The sequence below is a fragment of the Limanda limanda genome, chromosome 14 (genome assembly GCF_963576545.1).
Source record: "Limanda limanda chromosome 14, fLimLim1.1, whole genome shotgun sequence".
NCBI lineage: Eukaryota > Metazoa > Chordata > Actinopteri > Pleuronectiformes > Pleuronectidae > Limanda > Limanda limanda.
In genome coordinates, this window is record NC_083649.1 from 1,258,908 (window position 1) to 1,278,944 (window position 20,037).

Sequence of the window (20,037 nt, forward strand, 5' to 3'; positions counted from 1 at the left end):
CAGCATTAATATTAATATAATTAATATTAAAGCTCATGAGGCCAAGAGAAGATAGAAAATATTTAATACGCACATTTGAAATGATTAAGAACCATATGGAGAGTCAAATGATTTGCCCTCTTCTCAGGTGGGAGCTGAGGATTCATTCTCTAATGTAGTTCCAAACCATGACGGATGTAATGCTTCTCCCAGAAACAGCATTTTGGGGCCTTAACCGCTTCAGACCCGTCTCTTCCTCGACTTCAGCGACTGAAGAAGAGCCCTGGGTTCCACCGGGTTCCACGTGGTTCTATCAGGTTCCACCAGGTTCCACCGGGTTCCACCGGGTTCCATCAGGTTCCACCAGGTTCCACGGGGTTCCACCAGGTTCCATCAGGTTCCACCGGGTTCCACGGGGTTCCACCGGGTTCCATCAGGTTCCATCAGGTTCCACCAGGTTCCACCATATCAAGCCAGGAAAAGGTCGAGAAGTTTTTAACATGTGTTCCACAGACAGACAGAGATTTCTGGAGTTATTAAATAGATAAATAATAGACTGTAATGTTCAGAACAACAGCAGGACTTTATTATTGTTATTATTAATACTGCTACTATTATTATTATGCTATAGATCAGATGTTAATTTTCAGGTAAATCCCAGGTGAACTAGAAGAGTTTATTTCCGCTGAACTTCCAGAAACAGAGCGGTCACATGACCAATCACCAGGACTCAACAGATGCTGTTGCATGAGGTCTTTATTTCAGGGTTTAAAGCGCCCCCTGGTGTTTGAATGTTTGAAAACACAGTTTCTACTTGTTATACATGAGTTTACCAACAGACATAGAAGATACAATATATTAATACAGAGAACATGTAACAGGTAACTCAGGTAACCAAGGTAACGCAGGTAACCTAGGTCAAGCCAAGATGGCTATTTACATTACCAGGAGAAATGAATAATGAAACAAACAAACAAACAAACAAACATGTTTACTCTTCTGAGTGAAGAGTGAGTGACATTTCAAAGACGAGCAGACGTTTGTTGGTCGTCTTGTTTTTTAAACAAATCAATGTAACTTTGTTTGACGTCTAAATGTAAAATACTTGTATTCATCTCGTTGATTAAATTGATTATAATTTCATGAGTTGAATCATATTATTCAGTTTTTACTGTTGTTCCTCTGTAGATTATTATCAGTGAAATATGGATCAGCAATGCTCAGTGAGGCTCTTGTTGGTTTACGTCTTGGAGCTTTAACGATCAATCTATTTATTGACAGGAGCCTCTGATGGTTAAAGAGAATCATACTGGTCACGTCTTGCTGGTTTCTACCTGAACCAGCGCCACCATTGGATCTGTGGGGTTGGTGACCTCACTTCCTGCTTCCTCTGTCAGGCATCGTATTGTGTCACCTGGAGAAAGGTGAAAACAAACAAACGGTCAACGACATAATATGATGATTCACTTGTGTATTTTCAGAGAAATGTTGATGATGTCATTGCGTCGCTTCTGCCCCAGTACTGACGTCTACCAGTAGAGGGCAGCTCAGAGTCTGAACACTCTGACCAAAGACAATGGATGAAGAAGGACGACAATTTCTCACGCCAAAAAAAAAATCTGATTTTGGGCCGAGACGCGCACGGTGCACCTCTCTCTCTCTATCTTCAGAAACTATGTTACGAGTTTTACTTCCTCTAGAGTCCAGTTTGATCGTCCTCTCGGCTCCGCCAGGGCCAATCCGATGGGTAGTAGCGATGTGTGTGGGCAGGAACTTAATCATTTTATTATTTTTCTGTCTGAAATTTGGCAGCAGAACGAGACTGTGTCCAGTGGTTTTTTTCTATCTGTACTAGCACTGTGCAGGTTGTTAACAAAAGAGAAACTATCTTATTGTGTGTGCCTAGAACTTGATTCCATTTGCTGAGTTATCATAAGGGGCATTGTGTATCACTCCTGCTACTGATGAGAGGTCCATGTTTAGTGATATTTACAGAATGTTTTAGTGGTTATTCTGTGGTTTATTAATGTTCTTGGTAGACACAAGAGGCACTTGTTTATAGTTGATTATTTGTTGTCTCTAGAAGTTCAGATGCACTGGTGCATTACTATTTCAACACCAGCATCTACAGTAGGGTTCAAAATTTGTAAAATTATACATTATATACATTATATGCACATTGTTGTTATAATTTTTCAGTCAGTTGAAATACATCTTGAGGAGAAACATTTTGGGTTGTTTTGTGTCTGTATAGGTCTACTATAAAAAGCACTTTGCATTTTAATTTTCTTTTGATACTTAAGAACTAGAGCTGTCAAACGATTAAAATATTTAATCGCGATTAATCGCATTTTGTCATAGTTAACTCGCGATTAATCGCAATTAATCGCAAATTTGTATCTATTCTGAATGTTCCTTCATTTATTATTTTTCCATAATTTTACTTTTGTTTTAATGCTCTTATCAACATGGAAAAGTGGATTGGCTTGCTTTATGCAAATGTTTTATATTATTGAAAAACAACATTGCCAAACAGGGCGGTACAAAATAAAATTATAAAGTTCACATTTCAGGTGAGCAAGGACTCAGCCTATAGTGCAGTTAAACCATGGCTTAATATTTTCTTTTTTTCAAGTTTGCTGTGAACATAGCAGTCAGGCCTCTTATTTCAGAAACAATGAACCATAACAGTTTGGTTACCAATAAAAGGTAAGCCTACTACTTCTTTGCTTTCAGCCAGCTACTCAAACAGACAAGCAACAAAATAACAAACAAACAAAATACACAGGCAAGTGTCGGCCTACTTTGAAATAAATGAAACACAGAACTTTGTAGGGCTATTTGAGTCCTCCCCATATTTGTGGAAAATGTATGAAATAAGAAGTACCCTATTTTTAAATAAATAAAAACATATAGCTGCAGCCTAATAGTGTAACGGACTGGGTTTATGTTTATGTTTGGTTTTGACGTATGCTCAGTAAAACACTGTTGAAGGAGCGTTCTGATGTCTGAGGGTCAGTGAAGGGGTCTGGGTGGGACATGTGACTGTTTGGACCAATAGGATGGGGGGATCGGGGATCATTGAGGAAGTGAAGTGTTGATGTGTGCGAGTGACTGAGTAACAGCAAGAGGTGCACATGTTTGTGTAGAGGAAAATACCAGTTACTAAACCACGAAGAAGTTCCGTGTCCTGTGGGACGCTACAATAGCTTTAAAATATATATTTTAGGTGGCGAAATATTAAAACAAAAAGCGAGAGCAGGTCAGACTGGAGGCGAACACAGATACTGAAGCTGCAGCTGCAGCTCTGCTTTAACTCCAGTTAAAAAAATTGACGGCGTTAAAATGGGTTTGCGTTAACGCCGTTAATAACGCGTTAAACTGACAGCCCTATTAAGAACATTTCAACACCAGAAACTTTTGATACTTAAGTACATTTAACATGAGCTACTTTAAGACTTTTACTCAAGTCATTTTCTGGCGGGCGACTTTTACTTTTACAGAAGTCCCTTTCAGGTAAGATATCTGTACTTTTACTCAATGAGGTGAGTATGGCTTTCAAGTACTTTATACACCACTGGCCACAGGCCAGTACAACCTTGCCCACAGATCTTAGAAAATGACTAACCAGCTTCTGATCTGCATCTGATACCTAATTTTTTGTTATTTTTGTCATGTGTTGATCCATTGTAAAAAGCAGTAGTCTAGTCTGTGGACTAAGCACGCGTGTGTGATTCTTTGATAAGAACATTGTTTACATGTTTGTTCACTCAGAGTTTTGAGTGTCCGTCCCATAACAGAGGGGAACCTGAGTTCCACACGGTGCCGTTTACAGTATAAAGAGTTAAAAATGAGTTTTTGATGCTCAAATGTCATCAGTACTTGTTCAGCTGTATAAGATATATTTCAGGACTTTGTCTGAAAAGTGAACAACCTACCTCTCATGAGCTGTTTGATAAAAATGTTTCAAAACATGTTTCATTTCATTTTAATTTCATGTTTTTTTTAAATATTATATAGCCTACATTATTTAACTGAAGCCACTTTGTAAAGGTAGGTGCAACACACAAATAAAACAAAACCCCTAGAAAACGTTTTGTCCTCTGTCCACTTATTTATTTTATAAATTTAAATGACAGAATTTAAGGTCCAGCATAATAACTGGTTTCAGAGCAAGGCATAGCACCATGATTTGTTGTGCCTTTTGTTTGCAGGGTATGAATAAATAAACAGGCAAAATTAGGAATAATTAAAAAAAATGTAAAAATATATTTCTTTTAGGAATTGATATCTGACAGAAATGGATCCTGATGGTAAGAGAGGTGAGGCTGTTCCACTGTATGAGGGGAAGTTTAATGCGTACCCTGAACAGCCGGGACAGTTCGGCCCTTATGGACAGTTCGGCCCTCCTGGACAGCCTGGACAGCCTGGACAGCCTGTTGGACCTGTAGTGGTTGACCATACCACTGTGCAGATCACCACAGAGCCCTCCCGGGACCACATCATCTGGTCCATATGTAGCAGGTATTAAAATTATTATTTCATTTCACTTGAAATCCCTCTGTTTTTGTATATAATTGATTTTGTATTGGGTGTTATACGTGTGTTTCGCGACCTCTATAGGTCACGAGTGGTCATTGTATTTATTTTCACCGGTCTCACCAGAATGTTCTGGAAGTGACAGAGACCGGCCTGTGACTGACGCCGTTTTCTGTTTTGCTGTTATCTGAACAGAGACCGAGAAATAAAAGTCCTGTTACCAAAGAACAAGTGCCGGTCATCATTCAAAGACACAACGCAGGTTTCACGCAGTGTTAATTTCGTTGACGATAACGATAACGAAAAATATTCGTTAACGCCCCTTTTCCCATGACTAAGACGAGATGAAGACGTAACGAAAACGGATCTTTGAAAATAAAAACTATGACGAAATCTATTTTAATTTTCGTTAACGAGACGAGACGAAACGAAAATGTTGGCGGTTGACTAAGTCACAACAATTTTTAAAAACGTAATCGTATCAGGCCGTCATGAAGTACCCGGAGCGGCGAGTGTGTGTGCCTGTGTGCGTGTGCGTGTGTGTGTGTGTGCTCCCAGATAGCGCTCCGGTCCCGAGGCTCCGCCCCCGCGCACTCGCTCAGAGAGACAGTGAGATCAGAGCTCGTTCACGTGAAGCAGCCGGTCACTGACTCACCGGCTGCTTCTTAACTATGGAAACAGTGAAAACACAGAGTTCCTCTGGTCTCAGCTGCTCTGAGATCAGCTGCAGCTTCTGGATCAGAGCAGAAGCTGCAGCTGGTTTCTACCGAGCTTCAGTTTCCTCCTCCGGTCTGATCTGCTTTCACTTTTTGTTTTCACATTTCGCCAACTAAAATATATAGGCTGCAGCTATATGTTTTTATTTATTTCAAAATAGGGTACTTCTTATTTCATACATTTCCCACAAATATGGGGATGACTCAAATAACCCTACATAGTTCTGCGTTTAATTTATTTCAAAGTAGGCCTACACTTGCCTGTGTATTTTCTTCTCCTCTTCATAAGCATTTGGTGTTTCCCTTTGTTGTAACAGGTAAAAATAAATAAAATGTCAACAGTTTTCTTTATTGTTGTTCTATAATTTCATAAAAGCAATAATGTACAGATTAGTATAGTATAACTTTATATAAAACTTTATTAGCTTTGTTATCAAATATGTTTTGCGGCTCCAGACAAATTTTATTTGGGGAAAGAGGGGGCAAAATGGCTCTTTTGATAGTAAAGGTTGCCGACCCCTGCTATAGACCTATAGGAGGGACATCTAATGGACAACCTAAGTACTGCAAGCTAGACTAGTATGCAGTTGTAGACACAACACAGGGGTTCCCTGGGCCTGAGAAGGGAAGATAAGGAGTTTAATGTGGCTATTAAATGTGACTAAAACTAGACTAAAATGTTCTGAGTTTTCGTCGACGAAAACTTGACTAAAACTAAGAAGGATAAAAATGACTAAACTAGACTAAAACTAATATGCATTTTCGTCTAAAGACTAAGACTAAATCAAAAATAGCTGCCAAAATTATCACTGGTTTCACGACACATAGGAAAGACCGGTTACATTGGTGCAGACTCTCTCAGCTCAGTTAAAGGGGGGGGGGGGGGGGGTGAGGCTGATGAGGGCGCACAGGTTCAGAACTCAGGTGCAGGCCAGACACTCACTGACTCTCTTAACCTCACTGGAGTGAAGCTAGTCATGCAGTCCCATGTGAGAGAGCCTCCTGTTTTCAGAGGAGATGGTTCAGACAAGCACTCTGTAAATGAGTGGGAGGAGCTTATGGACACATATTTGAGAAAGAGGGGTGTACGACTGGATGTGCAGTATGAAGAGATCCTATCCAAGCTAATGGGTAAAGCTAAAGACGTAGTGAAGATAACTTTACGTAGCAACCCATCACTGAAACCCCAGGAGAACCCAAAAGCGATAATGAACATTCTGAAACAACATTTTGGTGATGCAACATGTTCAAGTATGCCTCTTGCTGACTTCTATAGCACAGTGCCTGTATCAGGAGAGAACCCAGTGGAATATTGGATTCGCCTTAACAAGGCTGTCGACGCAGCTGAGGAGGGCTTGAGGAGACAAGGGCGACACATCGAGGATCCTAGTCGAGAGGTGACCATGATGTTCGTAAAGTTTTGTCCAGATCCCTCTCTTGCTGCAGTGTTAAAGTTCAAAGCACCAGACAAGTGGACCGCTAGTGAGATACAGGAGCATGTTGATCGTTATCAAATTGAACTTAAGGAAAAGTTGTTTACCGAGCCAAGTTTCCTTATATCAGCTAGAAATGTGACAGCTCACGCTCAAACAACTGCTGTGGATGTGTCAGCTTCAGCCAGCTGTGCAGTGTCGCCTCCTGTCCAGTTGGAAGTTAGTGCCACACCTAACTCTCAGATTGATGACAATTGCATTAAGACTCTCATTGGCCTCCTCGACCGTACACTTGCTCAAAACAATCAGGCAGAAGTTAGACAGCACTCACCTGACCAGTTACAAAAGAGGTTCTGCAGGGTTTGTAGATCTGTTGAGCACTCCACTCTTGCTCACTGTAGACACGAGCGCTTGTGTTTGTCTTGTTTTAAGCCTGGCCACATAAAGAGAAACTGTCCGAATAACCATTTCAGACAGGAGCATCAGGTCGCAAACTTGATGGGATGTGTGGGTGACAGTAAACAAACCCTCAAAAGCGACAATGGACATGAACAGTGTTTTGTGAAGGCGTGCAGTACAGCACCAGCTGGTGTGAAAGTGATAGCTCAGAACACACAAAGAGTTGAACCATACGATGATCTGTTCTATGCTCCAGTCAGTGTAAATAATAAATTCCAGATGAGAGGAATGCTAGACTCAGGTTCCATGGCTTGTACATTCAGTGAGGAAGCAGAGAAAAAGATGCTCATAGAGAACATATTGTCAGAACCTAAACAAATGGATGAGGAAGTGGTTTTGGTGGGTTGTGGAGGAAAACTCACCAACCCAAAATGTATGTACGAGGTTGAACTGAAAGTGTATGGGGAGAGTTGCATTGTTTTAGCTCTTGTGGTACCAGGTCAGCTAGACCAGGGGTTCCCAAAGTGGGGGTCGCGAGACACAGAGGCGGGGTCGCGAAATGCATTTAAAAAAAAATACAATTATTTATTTTTTTTATAAAAAAAAAAAAAAAAAAAAAATTTTTGTAGAATATATACCTATGAGTTGATATTAGAATAAAACCATGCAATTGTAGCCGAGCGTTTAGTCGTTGTATTGAATAAGGCCTCAGCCTAAAGAAGACACAGGAGACATAGCAGCTGTTTAGTACAGCACATCCTTCCGGTACAACCCCTCTTCAAAATAAGAGTCACTAAGTAAAATAGCTTACACATTTCCCATCAGTTTTTTTCTTTTTTCTCCCCTTTTTTTCCTTTTTTCCTTTTTTTATCTTATGACACAGGTTAGCGACAGTTCAATTTACAGCAGCACCAGTCACACGGTAGCTGGCCAAAACTCTTTTGGAAAGCAGCTGAAAATGATTGACAGTCACAATGAAACGTTGATTAATACCAACCAAATCGAGGAGGCCACAGGAACAGGACAGGCTAGCGGAGAAGGAGAGGCTACCTGAGCAGACATGCACAAGCATGCACGCACGCACGCACGCACGCATAGTGCATGTGCGTGGCTGTGCGCAACATTATAAACCACCTCCAGTGTCGTTGGGGGTCCCCAGTCTCTGGCTCCGTTATTTTGGAGGTCCCGGGCTGAAAAGTTTGGGAACCCCTGAGCTAGACGACCTTATCATTGGGACAAATGTGATCAAGTTCCTTATGCACCAGTTGAAAAACAGTGATGATTATTGGCGTCTCATCACCAAGAACAGTCCCGCATCATCTCCTGAGAGTGAGCAGTTCTTAGATCTCATGGCAAACACATCCCGTTGGAGGGGTGAGGAGCTGCCAAATAAGATTGGCACAGTCAAGCTCAGGCAGTCTGTCATTCTGCTCGCGATGCAAGAACACCTAGTTTGGGGCAAGCTACCTAAAGATACACCTATGTCACCAGGAAGTACTGTTATTGTTGAGCCCACTTCATCCAAATCAATGCCGCGAAACATCATGGTTGGCCGCGTTGTGACACCGCTGTGGGGTGATAGGTGGGTCCCCATGAAGGTCACTAATCTGTCTGATAGATCCATTAGGCTTAAAAGAAACTGTAAACTTGCAGACGTGTCCCCCTGCTTAGCTGTTGAGGATTTTGAGGTCTTTCAAGGTTCTAGCAAAGTTGAGAAATTTGCCCCTGAAGAACACGTCGCTCTCACCGATCTTTCAGACAATGAGCAGAGACTGCGAGATGTTGGTCTTAGGGACTTTGACTTAAAATCATATCATACTGACCACAAGGGGAAAGAAAAGTTAGTTCAGTTACTTGAGCGCTACAATGACGTCTTCTCAAAGCATGCATTGGACTGTGGGGAGACAAAGGGCTTTGTCCATCGGATCCGGCTTTCTGATGATCGTCCGTTTCGCCTTCCTTATCGTAGAGTTCCACCTGCTCATTATCAGACACTACGACAGGTTTTGACAGAAATGGAAGAGCAGGGGATCATACGGAAATCTGTGAGTGATTATGCCTCACCATTGGTGTTGGTTTGGAAAAAGGACGGAGGTTTGAGAATTTGCACTGATTTTCGTTGGCTGAATGCGAGAACTTTAAAGGATGCCCACCTGCTCCCACATCAATCAGATTGTTTAGCTGCTTTGGGAGGAAACACCTTTTTCAGCACAATGGATTTGACATCTGGCTTCTATAACATCCCAATGGCTGAGGAGGACAAAAAATACACAGCTTTCACTACGCTTATAGGCTTACATGAGTACAACAGGATGCCACAGGGACTGTGCAATAGTCCTGCGCCCTTCATGCGCATGATGCTGAGTATATTCGGTGATCTCAACTTCAGCATCCTTTTATGCTATTTAGATGACCTGCTCGTTTTTGCACCAACTGAGGGGGAGGCTTTACAGAAACTGGAGATTGTATTTCAACGTTTGCAAGACCACAACCTCAAGTTAAGTCCTAAAAAGTGCCACTTAATGCAGGCGTCTGTTAAGTTTTTGGGTCATATCATAGATGGCAGTGGGGTGGCGGTAGATCCGTCAAAGGTCGAGGTCATATCTAAAATTACCAAGGATCCCTTAAGTAAACAAAAGAGACACCAGTTTGTTTTACCTCGATGTCTGGTAGAAAAGGCCTTGCAGGGTGTGCATGATCTAGCTGGACATCAGGGAGAGGCAAGAACAATTCAACTACAGCAAACAGTGTTCAGTTGATGTTCTCGTTTTGACAGATCACTTCACAAAGTTAGCTCACGCATTTCCATGCGCAAATCAGACAGCAAAGCAGGTTGCTAAAAAATTGTGGGATAATGTCTTTTGTGTCTATGGGTTTCCAGAGCGCATCCACACAGATCAAGGGGCCAATTTTGAAAGTGAGCTTATAGCAGAACTACTCAGGTTGTCAGGAGTCTCCAAGTCGCACACTACAGCATACCACCCAATGGGGAATGGAGGAACTGAGAGATTCAATAGGACCCTGGGTAATATGCTTCGTTCGTTGCCATTGAGAGAGAAGGCTAAGTGGCCACAACAAATACAGACTTTTGATATAACGCAACAGTGCATGAAACGACTGGATACGCTCCCTTCCATCTCATGTTGGGCCGTGTTCCGAGACTCCCTGTTGATGTCATGTTCAGGCAGGTGTTACAGGACCCTGTGGTTGTTGACTATAGCAGCTATGTGAATACACTCATGTCCCATCTCCAAGAGGCAGTAACTATTGCGCAAAAACATTGCATCACAGAGCAGGAAAAACAGGCCAGTGGTTATAATCAAAAAGTCAAAGGAACTTATCTGAACAAGGGTGATAGAGTACTTCTCGCCAACAAAGGTGAGAGAGGAAAGAAAAAGCTTGCAGATAAATGGGCGGCGACGGTATATACCGTCATAGACAAAAACCCATAGACACACATATATAAGCTTGAAGACGATGCGGGGAACACAAAAGTAGTACATCGCAATCTTATCCTTGATATCAGTTTCCTGCCCATCGAATCTGCTGAGGGAGACACACCTGAAGTTCAGAGCTCATTTGATGATTCTGAAGAGCAGTCTAATTCAGTGGATCTTGTCAATTCTTTGGGGGAGGAGGGTTCAGAGGGTAGGACAGGTGCTTGGGTGCTGAGTAGGGATGGGAATCGAAAACCGGTTCTTGTTTAGAACCGGTTCCCAGTGAACCAATTCCTTGGAATCGTTAGCGAAATTCTTTAACGATTCTGCTAACGGTTCCCAGTGACCGCTGCCGAGCGAAGCTACTGCCGGCGAGCTACTGCCGAGCGAAGCCGCAGTAGCTCGCCGGCTACTGCGGCTTCGCTCGGCAGTAACGTCGCAGTAGCTCGCCGGATACTGCGGCGTAGCTCGGCGGCAGCCCGCAGTAGCTCGGCGGCTACTGCGGCTTTGCTCGTCGGTAACGTCGCAGTAGCTCGGCGGCTACTCCAGCTTCGCTCGGCGGTAACGTCGCAGTCCCTGCAACAACAACAGCTCCCTGAGTCCATGGCCCAGAGAGTGCATCAAGAGGTCCAGCTGTACAGAAGTCTGCCCTCCATCCCCTCTACGAATAACGCCACCCTTTGGTGGTGGGACCAGAGACACACTTTACCCCTGCTGTCAGGTCTAGCTGAGTCCCATCTGAGAGAGTGTTCTCCACGGCTGGAGACACAATTAGTCCTGAGAGATCCCGTATCCTTCCGGAGAAAGCAGACATGCTTATTTTTCTGCACAAGAATTGTTGATTTTGTTGATTACAATTGCTGGTGCAGACTTGATGGTATTTGCCACTGCTAGTTTAATTTTGGCAGCTCAGTTTTCATATACCCTTTTTAAAAAAGGAAGGAGCATTGTAGTTTCTAGTAACATGTTTAAATTAAACAGTAAGTTTTATTTAAGTTATATAAGTTTTATTTTATCGTAATTTCTACAGAAGAATGTCAGGTTTATCTTTAGTTCAAGAGGAATACGTGAATGTTTTTGGTTATTTAAAAAATGTAAATGTTTATGTATACATACTGTATATGGTGTGCATCATTATAGAAAATTATATAAAAGAAAATTAATGTAAATAAACCCGTTTGTGCTCATTTTTCCCCCCCTTGCCCAAAAAGAATCGATAAGAGAATCGATAAGCAATCGAATCGATAAGCAGGAATCGATAAGGAATCGGAATCGTTAAAATCTTATCAATACTCATCCCTAGTGCTGAGTGGAACAGGAGATGCCATTAGTCGCAAATCCTTGGTTAGTGAAGAGACAGACATCAGTCAATCATGTCAGGAAGGTGCTGAAGTTGGGTGTGGAGGAATAAGTCACAAAGACGGCGACACTCACAACTCTCTCAGACTACAGACTGACGTTGATGTTGCAGTACCGACAGTTGACATCGAACACAACCGAGATAGCCAAGCAGACACAGCACTAGACACACAGGGTGTAGTTAGGACACGTGCTGGTAGAGTTGTTAAGAAGGTTAACCGTTTGGTGGAGACAATGGCTCAGACGCCATTCACTTTAAGGGGGTTGGCGAATTCCATCAGTAAGAGATCACAGTCTCTTCTTAACTTGTTTTAGAGGGGTTATTTTTTTATCTTTCCAGTATATCTTCTTGGTTTGAGATACTGTTATTAATGTGTTTTTTTTTCTTTTTCTCTAACATGTACACTTTGGGACTCAGAAGGTCGGGTGGTTTGGTGTATACGGCACCATACTGTTCTATGAGAGATGTGAGGCTTGATCATCCTTTTATTTCTCTGAACCTGGTTACCAGGTAGCTTATGCAGCTGAAAATAAAGATTGTATTCTTTAAGTGGACCCGTTCCAGTATTGACAGGAAGTCAGTTGTCTCCCTTGTACATGTTTTATCCTGTTAGGTACGCAATCAGGATTTTGGTGTAATTCAGGAGGGGTGAATGTAGCAGGTATTAAAATTATTATTTCATTTCACCAGAAATCCCTCTGTTTTTGTATATAATTGATTTTGTATTGGGTGTTTTACGTGTGTTTGGCGACCTCTATGGGTCGCGAGTGGTCATTGTATTTATTTTCACCGGTCTCACCAGAATGTTCTGGAAGTGACAGAGACCGGCCTGTGACTGACGCCGTTTTCTGTTTTGCTGTTATCTGAACAGAGACCGAGAAATAAAAGTCCTGTTACCAAAGAACAAGTGCCGGTCATCATTCAAAGACACAACGCAGGTTTCACGACACATAGGAAAGACCGGTTACACATAGTCAGTCTTTTCTACGCAAACATGTGTTGCCTCGGACTGGCAGCTCTCATCTGCTCGATCAAGGTGAGCTCATGTGTGACGTGTTCCATCATTCATGTCCCAGTCGACTGTATTTACAAAGCAAGTCTAAGTATTTTGCGTGCAAAATTGTCACACGTTAAAAAAAATAACACAATCTCAAGTTGCGTCAAACACGTTGAAATACTGACTCCGAAATCAACTGGACCACAGAAATTAGTTTTCCTCTCCTCGATGTGTGGTGTCCGAGCTGGAAGCAAATCAAACTGGACGACTCAAATAGACTTGGAATCCATCAGGACCATTTCTCAGCTCGTTGTTCAGAAGCAGAAATTGACTGCTCAGGATTGGACGGAGCCAATGTTTCCTTTTTCTTTTTCAGCAAGTGAGAGGACGACAAAATCCTCGTCGCTGCTCCACTTAGAACAAAAAGAATAATAAAACACATCAGACTCCCTGTGCAAGGTTTCAGTGTGAGAGGATTTTATTGGATGATGGTTTGAAATTGAAAAATACAGACTTGGTGTGAAAAGACCTTTACTGTGAGAGGTAACACAGACTGAGGCTCCACCCACACTGATACAGTTCAAATTAGAACCTCCTCCGTCCACACCAACACACCAACAACACATGTTCACTGACTGAAATAAGAGGATCAGATTGAGATCAGTTCAGTTTTTGTAATTTTTATGTTTGATGATGAATCAACTTTGAACATGAAAATGCTTTTTGTTTTTTCAGGCCAGAGACCGGAAGATGGCTGGAGATATGGTTGGTGCCCGACACCACGGCTCCACCGCCCGCACACTCAACATCGTCGTTGCATCTCTGGTTATCGTCTTCATCATCATTTCTATTATTCTCTTGATCTATCAACCATACATCTCACTATTCATCTATGGCTTTTGGGGCAGCAGGTTGTGAACGAGCAGAGACGTCGTCTGCTGCTACGTTCCTTTGATCTGTCACATTTTATACACATTTTATGCACATTTTATTCACATTTCATACACATTTTATACCTTAAACATGTGAACACGACTGATTTGTGTTTGTGTGTTTATACTGTTTTATTTGACAATAAAAGAGTTTCCTAACCCGTGTGATTTGATCAAATTGTTACAGAACATTTCAGACTTAAATCTGAAACAGGACGACAGCTGCAAAAAGCTAAGAACAGTTATGAGAGAGAAGATTCAACGTTAATAAATCAGTGACAAGTGATTTAAAGCTGCCACAGACGCTCGTTCACCAACTGAACGCACAACGACACGTGCTCATGTTAAACCAGCGTTTGAAAACTAAAACCAGAGCGACTCACAATCAGTGCATCAACCGTGAGGGAACAAACCCAGAACAACAAGAATCAAGAAAGTAGAATTTCTTCAAAAAGCCAAACTACAAAGTGCTATAAGTAAGTGACATTAAAGTGCTACTAAAGAGTTAGTTTAAACTTGTATTCAAGGTGAAGTCTGAGTAGATGTGTGGACCTTCTGTGCTGATGTGATTGGGGAGCTGGTTCCACCGATCAGGAGCTGTAAACACAAAGTGACCAGTGAAAGAGCTGAAACTGCTGATAAAAACCCTGCAGCTGAAAGGAAGAGAAGAAGAAGAGGGGGATGTGAGTCCAGAGCAACTTGGAGGAGGAAGTGAGCGGATCAAGACCAGGCTGGACCTGAAGAAGATTCCAACATCACAACAAATAAAACAACATCAGTGGTTAGCTCACTGTGAATGTTAGCTCACTGGTACAGAGCTGCCACCTCTCACGCTTTTGCATGTTTTCACACGCACTCACGCCACACACCCAATTTCTCACGCCAAAAATTGATTTTGGGCCGAGACACATTGGTTCCTGTTCAATCTCCCCGACGGTAGATGCCGCTACGGAGCGCCCTATTCGCTGCATAGACATCCAATTTACCCCAAAGATTATAGGAGTCACGAAGTTAGCGACGGTAGAAGAGTTATGCCGGGTTCACACGGGACGCCGAAGCCACGCCAAAGCAATAATCCCTAGCGCGCCTAAAGCTTGGCTGTTCACACCGGAGGCTGAAGTGCAGCGCTAATAATATCAATACTTTTGATGTTATCAGCCTGCAGTAAAAACTTCATGTAATCATTTTTTTCAAGCATATACTTACTTGTTGCTCCAACATTAACTGCAACAGTGTATGGGGTGCCGTTTGTAAAGCAGCTCACACTGAAAATAACAGTCACTTTTTTTGCACATTTACAACAATATTTGTCAACTTAGAGATATTTTAAATATTTAAATCCAAATGTTAAATGTTACACTTAAATGTTAAATCTAAATGCTAAATCTAAAACTAAATGTTAAATTTAAATCTAAATGTTAAATCTAAAATCTAAATCTAAATCTAAATCTAAATCTAAATGTTAAATCTAAATCTAAATGTTAATTTTAAATCTAAATGTTAAATCTGAATCTAAAACTAAATTAAATCTAAATCTTAATGTTAAATCTGAATCTAAATCTAAATGTTAAATCTAAATGTTAAATATAAATCTAAATGTTAAATCTAAATGTTAAATCTAAATCTAAATGTTAAATCTAAATGTTTCGGGTGAAACTAAATATTTAACTAATATGCAAATTCAAATGCCGGTAACAGGAAGTAACCTCCTTGTGGCTGGCTATAGTGGCTACAGGTCATAAGCCCCGCATCCTTCATAAAAGTGACACTAAAAACTCAAAGTACTCTTCAAATAAAGCTTCTCCAAACGTGTTTGTTATTTTATGTAGTTAATATCACGATAATCCATGTCCAAGACTAGTCCATTTCCCCGGATAAGATTTATGCGTTATTTGCCACAATAAACACAATCTGACCTCCTCGAGCTTTTATTTTGTTACTACTTCCTGTTACCGGCATTTGAATTTGCATATTAGTTAAATATTTAGTTTTACCCGAAACATTTAGATTTAAAATTTAGATTTAGGTTTAGATTTAACATTTAGATTTAACATTTAGATTTAGATTCAGATTTAACATTTAGATTTAAATTTAACATTTAGATTTAAATTTAACATTTAGATTTAAATTTAACATTTAGATTTAAATTCGCGTGCAAAAATGTTGTCACCCCCGACAAAATCTCTCTCCAAGGTTTTTTGAAAAGTTGGCAGCTCTGCATCATGTTGTTGCCAAATCAAGAGAAGAAATCATCTCTGCGTTTTTTCATCAATAATGTGCCTCATGGTTTCCTCTCATGTCTGAGTTTCACTTTGACAAACGGAATCGTGGGATTCTTGTGAAGACGACGCTGAGCGGACCGGTGCCGTGGTCACATGTGGTGATGACACATGAGGCGTTTCCACCTTGAGGTCAAACTGACTATTAATGAAGTCTCTGCTGAGTCATCACTTCACAACAGAGAGAAGCACCAGCCGCTGTTATTAAAACACAACCTCCAGGACAGGAAACAGAAAGTTTGCTTCTCACTTTGAGTGTCGGGATGAAACTTACACTTTGTGAAGTCGCATCCATTTTCTCACTACAGAAACAAAACAGGCAGAAACAGCAGGAAGTGTTTACTACATAACCATGAAGAAGAAACTCACTGTTCTAGCAATATTTAAATATTCACTCGTGAAGACTTTAAAAGAAAAATAAATAAATAATCAACATGGATGTGAATAGATTTCAGTCTGCAGTCTCAAGTTCTTTATCTATCTTAAACTGATAATGTGGAGATTCTTTTATAGTAATAAATCAACTGACTGAATATTTAATTTTCACTGGATGAAAGTGTTTTTATTAAATTGTGACTGTGTGGTGACTCTGAACTTACCGAGGACGACGACTCCGCCCGCTGTGACCAACACTATCAACCCGAACATGACACACTGTAACACACACACACACACACTGAATTTCTTGTGCAATGATTATTGTTAGCCTTAGCAGTGACAGTGAATCTTTATTTCTCACTCTGATGACGGTTTCTGTGGCGTTCATGTGACCTGCAGGACGAAGAAATGAGGGGAACGATGAGGCTTCTCCATCATTTAGTGTGTGTGTTGGAGGACCTGCAGTGTGTGTGACGGTTGTCTGCAGTGTGGACGTCTCTGAGGTCACTGATGTGGTCGTCTGTGGATCTGAAACATCAACACACAACATGAAGAATCAGGATAGGATTACAGAAGTCCTCTCCTGGTCTGAAACCCAGAAAAATCTTCCTATTGTAATGTCATGTGACATCGTGATCAGTCGCTGGACGTGAATTATGCAAACTTTAGTCCCAGGAGCTTTAGTCCCAGGAGCTTTAGTCCCAGGAGCTTAAAGGTTCCTTCAGACCCAAACACCACTGTGGAATCACTTAAAGCTCAGATGTATGACGCTGCTGATGCATCAACAGCTGACGGCTAAAACCAGCTGTTCCACTCCAGTCCTCCAGGTGGCATAATGTAGAACGCTATAGTCAACATGGGGTTTCACATCGAGCTGCCGTCGATCAGAAAAGAGATGAAGTAACAAAGTTTATTAAAAAAACCTGAAATAAAACAATGATGTGTTCGACCAATGAGGAATCTTCAACGCTGCAAGCCCCACCCCTGAGGTTCCTGTCTCACCTGAGTCAACAGTCAAGTCAAAGTGATGTTTTGCATCATTGAACAAGCCGGGGATGTCCACTCTGCAGCCGTATCGTCCAGCGTCCGACTCGGTGACGTTCAGGATGGTCAGGGACACGTCCCCCCGGTCCAGTTGTCCCAGCAGCTGATACCTGCTGGACCTTCTGCTGTCCTCTCTCACGCTGAGCCCGTCTGTGGCGATGAGCTCATTGTCGCATATACGCGATGGTATGTCTCCTCGATTCCAGCAAACTGACAGCTGCTTTTGATCCTTCATGTCGTAGCGACACGACAGAGTGACGTTGCCACCGGCTCGGACGGCAACGCTGCTGCCTCTGACACCTTCACCAACTGAGGACACAGACAGAGACAGAATTCACTCTGTGGCAGATTTCATTAGTTTCTTTCTGACATGAACTCAGTAAAACAGTATCTGGACATGTTGTGTAGTGAGTGTTTGTGAAACAGCAGCAGGTTGCTGGGTCCAACTCGTTCACACCAACAGGAACATGTGGGAACATCAGGCGAGGGGCGGAGCCTGTAGAGCAGCAGGGGCGGAGCCTGTAGAACAGCAGGAGGCCGGACATGACGTATAAACTCTGCTGTGGAAAGATCAGTGTTGTTGTTTCCAGCTCCTCCACACCGGCGTCGGCCTCATCACCAGAAGATCTGGAATCTCCTCGTGTTTCCAAGTGGACGTCTTCGTCTTCTACGTGTCCGGCTCCTCTTCTTCATCCTGAGATCTTTGTGTTCTTCCAGTTTCACGTCACGTGTTAGAAACCTCGTCCACACGTCCACTCGCTCTCTGTGAAGCTTCCACACATTTTGCAGGGAATGTGCAGAGCAACACACAAACAGCTCCTTCAGAACCTTTCGGGAACTGAGAGAAGTTTCTGTGTCTCTGTGTTTGTGATGAAGATAAAAATAAAACCTGCAGCTCTGTGGTTCATTGTCAGCTGATGTTGGATTTATCCAATTGTAATATAACATCTCTTAGTTTCACTATGACATCATAATCACAAACATACACATGATTGTTGGGACATGGTTTTTGTGCAAAAAGCAGGCCTCTCTTTCAAGCCTATATGTGTAGTCAAAAATCTGAAAGCACATGGTCTGTGTCTTGAAAAAGCCACACGCTGCATGGACTGGAGCGAACTCAATCTCCCAGAGTGCAATGTGTTCTCTTTGTCCTGAGAAGGTCAAATAACTCCGTCTCCCAGGAGGCTACAAGTTCCTCTGTTTCAGCATCTTCACACATAGGTGCAAATTTCTACCAGGATCAGCTGCCAATTGGTCAATTGGCACATTGGCCACATGACCTGGAGGCCACTGGGCCTATTTAAGAGCAGGCCTCCTCCAGAGTCTCTCTCTTTCTCCAATCCCTCCTCCAGCAGCTCTCTTCTCCACCGGCCACCACTGAGGACAACAGGCTGCCGGCCATTCCTCCTGCATCGGCGAGTGGAGGAACCGGATTCCTCCAGCTCAAATATTCTCTATCCAACAACCGGATAGAGAAGCGCACAGCAACTTTCTCCCTGTCCTTGGACTGGTAACATAATCTGGGCTTAATAATTATACTACGCTAAGCAAGACTGTTTATTTGATTCTGTGTGGTGTTTATAAGTTTGATATATGTGGGGTTATTGTGGTTACAAGTAAGATGAAAGTTAAATGTTAGATACGCTCCTCACAGGATTTCTCTGACCCTTTCAGATATCTGTTTAACATCCACACAGAGACGCATATCTCCTCACCTCATTAGCTCAGACCCCCACTGCATGTCGTAAAACCACTTCTGCAGAAGAAGGGGGGTGTTATCTTAGAGACCATCTTAAAAGACCACAGGAAGGTGCGACTCTCTTTGTTAGCCACCATTTTGAGAGCCTCTCTCACACACACACACACACACATACACATCTTAGTATTTTGTTTAGTAATTGGTGTTTTATACTTAATACTTATGTTTATAATAAATGTTTTCTTTTAACCTTGTCCTTTCATTAATGTTGCATAAGTGAAGTTTGCGAACCGTTACACTGTCAAGAACTCTATAAACCTTAACTGTTCATTATATAATCTTTCATAGTAAATATTAAGATTTCTAAGTGAACTAGATCTAAATGAGACTGATTTTAATCAATAAATTGGCTATCTTTCCCTTCTGTGAAGGGTGGTGCCCCGCGAGAACTAAAACAAACTAAAGTTATGATTTAATATTAATATTTTAAATATTAATGTTTTATATTTTATTTTGATAACCAAATTTATTGAACGCCTAAAGGCACACCAGCTTATAGTATCATTCCTAACAATTATTGCACAACATGATAATGAAAAATAATATTAACGTAATGATACAAACTAATATTAACTAATAACTATCATTATGATACTGACCCATATTCACATGAACACGAAAACTGAGTCAAACTAAGAAAATTCAGAGGAGAAAATCTTTTACAAATAAATTACATGAACTTTTTTAACACTTTATTAAAAACAGACGTCTGATCGACAGGAGACTGAGGAAGATGTGAAACAACACGAACCTGAGAGCAGAGCGAGCAGCAGCAGCAGCTTCAT

At 41.7% G+C, this 20,037-nt stretch overlaps 1 protein-coding gene across 1 annotated transcript; it reads right to left on the reverse strand.

Moving 5' to 3' along the window:
• Nucleotides 1-1,336: 1,336 nt before the first annotated feature.
• Nucleotides 1,337-20,037, reverse strand: LOC133019723 (T-cell immunoglobulin and mucin domain-containing protein 4-like). Its single transcript, XM_061086281.1, has 6 exons — nt 20,004-20,037; nt 17,452-17,802; nt 16,811-16,977; nt 16,671-16,725; nt 16,346-16,373; nt 1,337-1,393 (listed from the first exon to the last, which is right to left on the reverse strand). The coding sequence occupies exons 1-6, from the start codon at nt 20,035-20,037 to the stop codon at nt 1,390-1,392; spliced, it is 639 nt and encodes a 212-aa protein (XP_060942264.1). The 3' UTR covers nt 1,337-1,389.